General features: G+C 40.2%; 2 protein-coding genes across 3 annotated transcripts; both read left to right on the top strand.

The window, feature by feature from the left end:
* The first annotated feature begins 226 nt into the window (after positions 1-226).
* denr (density-regulated protein) lies at positions 227-4,524 on the top strand. 2 transcript variants are annotated; one of them, XR_001814919.3, is made up of 9 exons: positions 227-408; positions 1,995-2,105; positions 2,549-2,568; positions 2,719-2,803; positions 2,922-3,041; positions 3,629-3,745; positions 3,877-4,016; positions 4,206-4,312; positions 4,415-4,524. XR_001814919.3 is itself a non-coding variant. In NM_001200892.1 (8 exon segments), coding segments are annotated over 7 exon segments (627 nt in total). In that variant the 5' UTR covers positions 231-408; positions 1,995-2,005; the 3' UTR covers positions 4,251-4,524.
* A 140-nt stretch (positions 4,525-4,664) lies between these two features.
* On the top strand, positions 4,665-10,437 carry LOC108276727 (hydroxycarboxylic acid receptor 2-like). Its single transcript, XM_017488592.3, has one exon. The coding sequence runs from the start codon at positions 8,132-8,134 to the stop codon at positions 9,086-9,088; it is 957 nt and encodes a 318-aa protein (XP_017344081.1). The 5' UTR covers positions 4,665-8,131; the 3' UTR covers positions 9,089-10,437.
* The last annotated feature ends 140 nt before the right edge of the window (positions 10,438-10,577 follow it).

Raw genomic sequence — 10,577 nt, 5'->3', positions numbered from 1 at the left:
ACTTGTGGTAAGCCTGAATATTGCCTGTTTTAAAATCTTATTAATAACTTTTTTTTAATATATCACGGATTTTACATTCCATAGTTTGCTGTTTTTGTTACTTTTAAATAGCATTTTCAAGCTATACAAGCATTTGTCTTTTATTTCAAGGCTAAAAGGTTATTATATATGAAACGATATGTCAGGCATATCTATAGACAGCTAATATTGCCTCGTTACGAGTCTGCGCAGGAAGCGTTGGTAGGACCCAAAGCCAAACCAGACAAGAGGTGTGCTCAAGCTGTAAAACACTTTGTATATTTACTAAAAACAAAACAAAACAAAACAAAACCAGTTTCGCTCAAACGCTTCATGTAATAATGCTCAAGATTTTACTGAAAAGAAAGAAATTCTGAGGACGGTCCAGAGGTATGTATTATCACACCGTTATGGTATGATTTATGAGATATATATCTCAGCTAGCAGCCATGGCTAATGAATGGGTGGAAATTCTCCATAGAGATAGATTAGACTGGGGGCGGAATCCCAAACGGCCTCCTGTTGCTAACCTTTAGTTCACATTTTCATGTCGTCATCTTTTGTTTGGGATTGAGCCGAATTTACTTCGGAACAATGTGTACGACTCAGATATTGATTTTAATCGGAGCGGAGTGTGCATTTCCTATCATGCTACAGTGACAGGTGGCTTGTTGAGAGTTTTAGTGCACTGGCCTTAATGACAGCTGAGAGATATCTAGATAATAAGCTCAGAATAACATGCTTGACTTTGCTTCATCCACTGTATCTGCACATTTTTAATGATCTAACGTTATATGTATACTATAATGTGTATACTATAACATTATGATTCTTCTGCTATAGATTAACAAACCATCCCAGACCTCGTGTATATAATTTCATTTAATCAGTATCATCAATAACTAAAGCTGATCTTCATCACAGGTTCCCAGACCTGATCTCAGAATACCACCTGTCATGAACACTTTAGTCAGCTATAATCACAGTAGGGATGGGCGATGTAGACTTAAAACTGTATCATGATATTACACAGTATTCTTTTCTCCGTAACGATATAAATGACAGTATGAAAATAGTAACGTTCAACACTATGTTTTTGGCCTCAAGTCGGGCAAACTGACAAAAATGTCATATCACGATACTTGAGGTAATTTCTACAATACACTAAGATTCTACGAATTATATACACGATATATAATTCGGCTAACAAACCGTCCGCAGAACAGTAGTAAAATAAACAAAAAAAAATGTTCAACTGTGTTTGATACTTTCTTTAATCCCTACAAAGACAAAAAAGTTTAAGTTTAAACAAATTACATCCAATCAACGGCATCCATTGAGTACCGTTTCATTTGTAATGATTAACAATGTTGTGGTTTTTTTTTTAAATATATCACCATACCAACGATATCTCGGAAAATTTCTTGTTGAAGTTTTGTCCTCGCGCAACTTCATATTCTGGTCTGTGTTTTTGCTTGAGGTGGTGGAACAAATTTGTTGTGTTTCCAGCCTGAGTTTTTGACACACTTTACAATCACGACGTTTGATTCGCATTTCATCTTCTGTATCTCCTTCCGTATTATGGAGGAACCTCCTATAGTCTAGGCTTGGAACTCTGCCTTCTGCCATGCCTGTTCTTATTCTACGTGTGAGATGCCAATGTTGTGGCACGTAAACCCGTAATCGACTATATCGTCAGTATCGCGGGATGACCAATTTTTATCATGGGGAGGAATTGAACTGGTATATCATAAACGATATGATATGGCACAGCCCCTTCCCAGGTCATACATGGGTGTGTCTGGGAATGAAAAACACTCAAATGTGCAGGACTGAAGGTTCTCCAGGGTTAGGAACCTGTGAGCTGGTGCTCTTAAACATCATTTTGATCTGATCATTCCTTGTTAACTGACCTCAAATAAGTTTTGCTCCTATGGAAAGTGTGTCTTTTTTTCCCCTTCTCTTCAATGTTCTAGAATAAATCAACATGGCTGCTACCGAGACTGCAGAGTTAGGTTCTCCGGGGAACAAAGTGGATCGGGCTGATGGGGATGCAAAGTACCCGCTGAAAGTGCTTTACTGTGGAGGTAACTGGTTTTAAAAAAAATTATTCTTACTACGTAGAGCAGGATGGAACTCTAACGTTGCTGATTGGATCCTGCTCTCAGGTTACTTACTGTCTGTGTTCTCTTGCAAGTTTCTTCCAAACTATGAAAATAAACCATGCCAGTAGGTGAATTGGTGTCTCTAAATTGCCCCTAGGTGTGAATGGGCGTGTGAATGTGTGTGCATAGTGCCATGCGATAGGCTAGCATTCCATCCGGGGTATTTTCGATATCTTTTGGTGTTCCTGGAATTGGTCATATCTGATATGCAAATTGTGTGTATTTCAGCATGTATTGTTAATCACTAGTTTTTTAAAGGTTTTTTTTTTATCTGTTCTATACAGTATAGTCGAATTTTCTGAAATAAACCTGTGTACTTACAATGACCAGAAGAATAACATATTTCCCCTGTGTCTTCTTTACAGTATGTTCCTTGCCTACAGAGGTAGGACCACATGCATGTACATTATTATTAGTAGTAGTAGTAGTAGTAGTAGTAGTAGTGGTAGTATTATTGGAAAGCCTTATAGGTCAAATAGTGAAATAACAGATGTTTAAGACCTTAACGTCTCTTCTTTTTTTTTTTAATCCACAGTACTGTGAGTACATGCCCGAGCCAGCAAAATGCAGACAGTGGCTTGAGAAGAATTTTCCAGACATGTTTGCTAGAATGACTATGGGTAAGTGCAATGTTTCGCCTCAAGTCATGTAGACACTGGTACTACACAGGTCGTAGTACTTGTATAGTTTTATATACTGTAGCCACAAAGGAAACAACTGGAGTGTTTGTGGCTGCAGGAAATGCGCCCAAGCAGGAAACAGGCGGAGGAGGTGGAGGAGGAGGAGGTGGTGGTGGTGGAACGGGCGGAGAGGTGCCACTTGCTGGAGAGGAAGAAGAGAAGAAGAAGCAGAAACGAGGTGGGATTTGATTTGCATTACTTATTTCATACCATTTTTTATGCTCTTGGAGCGTGATGACGAAAATATGCTGTACGCCAGCGTACTGTATGTAGGCATTATTTGTTATTACCAGTTTACGGTCAAAATGACTAGGGCTGGGCGAGATATCGATATTGTGATAAACGATTACGCGATACACTTTTCTGAGATATTGTTGGTATGGTGATGCATTTTTTTTTTTTAAACGTTTTTAATCATTACAAATTAAATGGTGTTGAATGGATGCCATTGAGTTGACGTAATTTTTCTCGTCTTTGTAGACATTTAAGAAAAGTATCTTATTGTAATGTTTTTGCTTATTTTACTACTGTCTTGCAGACAGTCTGGTTGCTGAATTATATATCGTGATGCGTATCATAATGTCAAGTATCGCTATATGATATTTTTGTCATATCGGCCAGCCCTAATGGCGACCCACCTCACTTTGCATTTGCAATCTATGAAGAAGTCCCATATCAACAGTAACTAGTACTGAGGTCATGATTGCGATTGTTGATTGCTTAGCTGCAGTTTTGAGCCTGACTTGGTGTTCAACGTGTGTCCAGGTGGCAGAGGTCAAATCAAACAGAAGAAGAAGACCGTTCCTCAGAAAGTCACGATAGCAAAAATTCCACGTGCTAAGAAAAAATATGTCACCCGAGTGTGTGGCTTGGCCACCTTTGGTAAGATGTAGCACTTTGTTTTCACTAATAATGATAATTATCAGTGTGAATGAATTAATCGTAAATCATAATGAGCGATCGTCACCTGCTGTTTATAATTGGCCACCTTGTATTGCTTGTTCTCTCTTCAGACATAGATCTTAAAGAGGCTCAGAGATTCTTTGCTCAGAAGTTCTCCTGCGGTGCCTCAGTGACAGCAGAGGACGAAATCATCATTCAGGGAGACTTTACAGATGACATCATTGACGTCATCCAGGAGAAGTGGCCTGAGGTAATGATAAATCAGTCTTTAAATAACAGAGGAATAAGCTTTAAATAGCTTTTTAGTTCTGACCTGAGATGTGGACAGTTATCCGAATCATTTACTACTTTTGCGTTGGAGTTGTGAGATTAATGTGCAAAAATGCAAAAGTAATATTTGCAGGTTTTTTAGACTCGCATTAAACTGCCTCTCTTACAGGTGGATGACGACAGCATCGACGACCTCGGAGAAGTCAAGAAATGAAAAATCCGATGTGCACTTTTACTGAAACAGATGCGACACGACACACAAAAACACGGCCAAATGTACACGTTAACATCGAGTTGTTTTATATCTATTTTATTTACTCTATAGAACATGGTGGACTTGGTAACACCCTTGGCGCTTTTTCTCCCCTTCCCTCCCAGTTCTAGATAGCTGCTTGTCCTCTTCGTTGCCAAAGGTCTGGTATGATGTGACTCAACATTTTGCTTAATCAAACTGCAAGCTAATAAATTCTGGGCTCATTGGCTTGTTATTCGTATAATGTTCTTTTCATTCCACTAACCATGTTTATCTTCGGTGTAATTTGTATGTATATGGGGCAAAGGCACAAACATCTAGATTAGCCGTAGCTTTTATGTTTGACTCCTTGCTATGCCAATAAGGGACACCTGAGAACTACACGTTTCTGTTTTATGGCTTAAAGCAGCAGTCAGACCAAATACAAATGAAATTTACTTGGCAGAAAAGGCAGTTCACTGAAGGGGAAATGACATAGATGTGCATTTATGCTTCTGGTAGTGAGTACTTTTGTGCAGGAGCAGACTCAGCGTGGTGGATTCCTGTGGGCTTGGGGCTCTTTACCTACACCATGATATAAATCTACAACTTCTTCAACCAGGAAAAAAAAAATCTATGTTGGTATAACACAAAACTGTAGCTACTATATCATGACTTATTCAACCCCATTGCAAATCAGGTTTATTGTTAAAATGTACAGACTTTCATCTGTTTGCAATGAATAAATCAAACAAAGCAATTGAAAAAGTTTAACACAACGAATGCTTCAAGTGGTTTCCCCAAATTCAACTGAAAATGCAACTTATAATTTCTCCAGTTTCAAAACTATTCAACCCCCTGAATAGAATCCCTCTCAACAGCACAAATATAATAATAGATGTTGTCTCAAGCACATCTGAGGCAACTAATCAAGGGCTTCATTAGTTGCACCAGGTGTGCTTGATCTGGAACACATGAAATACTTGAACTGGCTATGGGTAGAAAATACATGAAATACCTGGACTGGGCAGAAAAAGGAAGCTATCAACGGCTGCATCCAGATTTCTGAGAAGAAGATGTTGTGAAAAACCCTCAAGTGACTGCAGAAGACTTGCAGCAAGACTTTGTGGCAACAGGCTCTGAGGTTTCAGTGAGCACAGTAAGGCGCGTACTAAACGCAGAAGGTTTCCATGCCAGAACTCCAGGACGTACACCACTACTGACCCAGAAGCACAAGAAAAGTCGGCTCAAAGTCATATAAGTAAGAAGTAGTTTTGGGATTCTGTTCTGTGGAGCGATGAAACAAAACTGGAACTTTTCGGCATGATGGATCAGCGGTACGTCTGGAGGAAGAAGAATGAAGAACACTCTGTACACAGTCAAGCATGGTGGAGACTCGGTGATGCTCTGGGGCTGCTTTGCATCCTCTGGCCCTGGAACCTGCAGCGTGTGGAAGGCAAGACGGATTCATTGAAGTATCAGGAAATCCTAGGTGAAAACATCATGCCGTCTGTGAAGAAGCTGAAGCTTTGGCGTTATTGGACCGGCCAACAGGACAATGATCCCAAGCATACCTCAAAATCCACCAAGGCTTGAATGCAGGAGAAGTCCTGGAAGATTCTACAGGGCCATCACAGTCGCCTGACTTGAACCCCATAGAAAATCTCCGGTGGGATTTGAAGAAGGCGGTTGCAACACGCAAACCAAAAATCTGGTTTGCAGCAGGTCATAACAGCAAAAGGCTGCTCTACTAAGTATTAAAGATGCTTGCCATGAAAGGGTTCATTAATTTTGAAACTGGAGCGCTCCCACCAATGGGGTTGATCACAGGGATGGTGTTACCTGGGTGTTGGGCTGTATTTGGTCAGTGTCAGATATTATTCTTTGTCTTTAGACCTCTTTAGTCTCAAATATTTTTCCAATATTTTTCAGATTTTCAAACGGCCTTTCTTAGAAGTGGTTTCCTTCAGGCCACTCTCTCATAAAGGGCAGAACTGTAAACAGCTAACGATATTGTTGAGGCCTGCACAGGTTCTCCTATTTCAGCCAGTGAGATCTGTAACTCCATCGGTGCTGTAGCTGAACTCTTGGACACACATCTGACAATTGTCCTTCTTGATCTGATCATGGTAGTGTCTGGGTTGTGCCAGATCTTTTCCACTTTGTTATTATGAATTTCACAGTGCTTATTGAAAGGACCCACACTTAGCCCATGTTTTAGTAACGTTCTACATCTTTTTCTCTCCAAACAACTTCATCACAAACTGAACGGGTCAGATTTATCTAAAAGAGTCCACTCAAAGAGTCATGAACCACACATTATTGAACCACACATTATTATTGATTCATCTCTACACGTGGTTCACGAACAAGTCAACTCTTTGAACCGTCGAACTCTTTGAAGTGTCGACTCGTGAAAGTTGGGGGCTGACTCAAATATCTAAAGAGCATAATAACTTAATAACATAATTTAATCAGGATTCTGTATTAATGACTGAAGAGCATCTAGTGAATCTAATCAACATTTGAGCTGTTTGGTACAGCTCAATGATTTAGAGTAGAGTTGTCCAGGGAGATCACTAGATCCTGATGTGGGCATGAATCACCTGGGATGAACGGTAGTTTGGTTTTGCTGGGATTACGTTTCAGCTGAAGAGCTTGATGAGATGTTTGCTAGACATGCTGAGATCTGAGTAGAAACGAGTGTCTGAGAGAGGAAAGGAGAGGATGAGTTGAGTGTCATCCGCATCAGAGTGGTAAGAAAACCCATGTGAGGATATGACCTCACCAAGACCTCACTGACTTTCAGTAACATTTTAATCCCAGTCAGGGTCCTGGTGGATCTGGCACCTATACTGGGAAAACCCTGAATGAGACAATTCATTACAGGGCATCATGCACACACATATTTATTTCTACAGTGGTAATTTATCTTAACCAATCCACCCATGAGCATGTTTCTGGGCGGTGGGAGGAAAGTAGAGAACCAGGAGGAATGTTAGATTGCTCAAGGGTCCAGCAGTAGCAGCTTGGCAGAAACATGCTTCCTATTGTCCATGTAGATTATGTGTGGTAACTGGTGGCATGTGTTTCTTTTAATGCACAGCATCCATCTTAATGCTTCCTGTTGCTCTTATCATAGTTCTTAAGTAGCCTAACAAGCACGAACAGTAAACATGAGATACTGAATTTAGCACAAATGCAAACAATGTTTTGTTCCTGGTTGTTTCAATGATAACACTCGCTTTCCTCTGAGGATGAGTGTTGCGTGTCCTGTGGCACTGTATCATGGTCATAATCATTTTTAATTATTAGAAGAGCACAAGGTGGTGAGCATTGGGACGTTTCATTTGCCTGTGGCTGTATTCCCTTTTGAGATCATTTTCACACAACACCTGCGTTTGTTATCTGTGAACTACTAGTTTACAGCAACATGATTTACATGAGTGGAAACATAAGGGGACACTGTGGTGCACTGCCTCATGGGACCCAGAATAAAACAGCTCCAGGAGGTGAAGTTCTCAGACCTCTGAATCCTGAAGCTCTTTTGGAATAGTGCTTCCCACATGTTGAACTCCACAGTTTGTTGTGCTTTTGAGTCTCCCATCCTGGACCAAGTCCTCCCCCCTGTCCTTTTCATTGTTCACAGATAAACCCAGGGGTTGTTATCTCTGAGCTAGTTCACAGATAACAACACCTGGGTTTGTTTTTTGTGATCTAGTTTACAGCAACATGATTTGCATGAATGGAAACATAGACACCCTGAGGTGCACTGCCTCATGGGACGTAGAATAAAACAGCTCCAGGAGGTAAAGTTCTCAGACCTCTGAATCCTGAAGCTCTTTTGGAATAGTGCTTCCCACATGTCGAACTCCACGGTTTGTTGTGCTTTTGAGTCCCCCATCCTGGACCAAGTCCTCCCCCCTGTCCTTTTCCTAGAGTTCATTTTCGGCCTCACGGGGAACATTTTAGCCCTCTGCATGTTCGCCTTCCACATGGAGAGCTGGAAGCCCAACTCCATCTACCTGGCACATTTGGCTGTAGCAGACTCCATGGTGCTTTTCTGTTTGCCGTTCAGAGCCGACTACTACCGCAGGCACAAGGACTGGGTTCACGGGGATACCTTCTGCCGCATCCTGCTCTTCCTCCTTGCAGCCAACAGGGCAGCAGGTATTTTCTTTCTCACAGCGGTGGCAGTGGACCGCTACCTGAAGATCGTCCACCCGCTCAACCGTATCAATCGCATGGACCTGAGGTATGCTACGATGGTGTCTGCAGGCATGTGGGCAATGATAATAGCCATGACGGCTTACCTGCTTGGCTCGCCACACTTCTTCAGTTTCGGCAACCGCACCCAATGCGAGAGCTTCAACATATGCATGGGCAGCAACCCGCTTTCAAACTGGCACAATGCTTTCTACGTGATCCAGTTCTGTGTGCCCACAATCATAGTCGTCTTCTGTACAGCCTGCATTACATGGCAGCTGAAAAACAAGACGATGGACACCACGGGCAAAATCAAGAGGGCCGTTCAGTTCATTTTCATTGTTGCTATGGTCTTCATCATTTGTTTCTTTCCGAGTACTGCCTCACGGGTCGCCGTTTGGATATTGAAGGTCTGGTACACAGAGTGTTCAGACTTCAGTGAGGCGAATCTGGCTTTTTACACTTCAGTCTGCTTCACCTATTTCAACAGCGTCCTCAACCCTCTGGTATACTATTTCTCCACTCCAGCATTCAGTGGGACCTTAGAGAACCTTGTTTTGAAACTCAGAGGGAAGAAAACAGGCAGCATTCTGGCGACAGTAACGCAAGATTAAAGTAAACTAAGAAAAAAAAATGCGTGAAAATGTGATCATGAAATGCTAAACAATTTCATGCATCACTTAGGACATAATGTATATTCTTTTCCAGCTTTTCACATTTCAGTTCTCTTAAATAATTACAGTTAATAGCTCAAAGAATATATTGTGCAATATTGTTTATCACTTTGTTAGTATGTAATACAGTAAACATTAACTAAAACAATAATAATAATAATAATAATAATAATAATAATAATAATAATAATACACATAAAACTTGACTTTCCATATTTACTGTACGCTTCAGCATGTTTAAGTTTGAAAACTGTATAAAATGTATAAAATGTAACAGTTTAACATCAGGTAGTAAGTGAAGTTTTCTTTATTCCTCTTCTCTCTTTAAGTTATATAAAAGGTGGTGTATTCATGCAGCACACATAAATAAATTTTCTTACTGTTTATGTTTACTGTAAAGTAATGATGTAATTTTCAGTCTTTAACTGGGCAAACTGATCAACACAATTACTAAAGCAAGAAATTAGTATGGAAAGCTTTGTTATTAAATAAAGTGTATCATATATACCACAGGAGATTTATACTCCGAGTGGCAATACTTGACTCCTCCCCTTTGTGTAATAGGGTGATCGTTATTCATTTACACTCAGCTGCCAGGTTATTTGCATTTTATATGTATATACTCATTGATTGTAGACCTTCTCTTGCATGGTGGATCATTCTGAGAGTGGTGTTTTGCCGCAGTATGAGTCTCATGTACAAGAACCTTCCTGGGGTTTTTAACACACTGATGTGACTAGTGGGAACAGCTTGAGAACTTTACACCAATCTCAAATCTTCAGCCAGCAAGCAGTCCTGTTAGAAACAGACACTAATGAAGAGCTTGAGGATGATTAACAAAGATTGTGCATAGTAACAGGTGCAAAAGCGCACAGGATATGTTTTATTGGTGCGATCAGGTATACGGACGGCTGTCTAAAAGTATGTTTCGACCCATTTCAAAAATGTATTTAAAAAATTATGCATTTTGGAAAAAAACAACGCACTTTCCAGTTCAACCACATGAAGGCAGCTGGGTCTGGGAACCTCTGGTCTGCATTCATATGCATTTTTCATTACTTTCTAGGTTGCTTTGTTCAGCTTGTATTTTTAGACTCCAGTGCTTCAGGATTCATCAAAAATACAGCAGGCTTTTTGTGCGGTTGTGTTCTGCAGCCCAGATGAGTTCTTGTTATAAGGAAGAATGGATGTATAAGTAGTGAAAACAATTCAAATGATATCCATTCAACCAACTGAAGAAAGTACTTACATTGAAGTCTTTCTCAAGTCTTATAAATTATTATTCCATATAATACTTCCACTAAGTCTAAAATATATATAGATATATATATTAAAAGCAAACTGTTTAAAATTGCTCACAGTATGTAGAAACTCCATTGGTGCTTTTAATCATTAAGCACAATCAGGGTCATCTGATCATATGAAAATT

This window comes from Ictalurus punctatus, chromosome 16 (genome assembly GCF_001660625.3).
Source record: "Ictalurus punctatus breed USDA103 chromosome 16, Coco_2.0, whole genome shotgun sequence".
NCBI classification, from domain to species: Eukaryota; Metazoa; Chordata; class Actinopteri; order Siluriformes; family Ictaluridae; genus Ictalurus; species Ictalurus punctatus.
Note: the sequence above shows the minus strand (reverse complement) of the source record. Positions and strands in the feature narration are given on the sequence as shown.

Excerpts from the sequence above, each read along its gene's own strand:
- LOC108276727 (XM_017488592.3), top strand. The coding sequence starts at position 8,132 with ATGTCGAACTCCACGGTTTGTTGTGCTTTTGAGTCCCCCATCCTGGAC.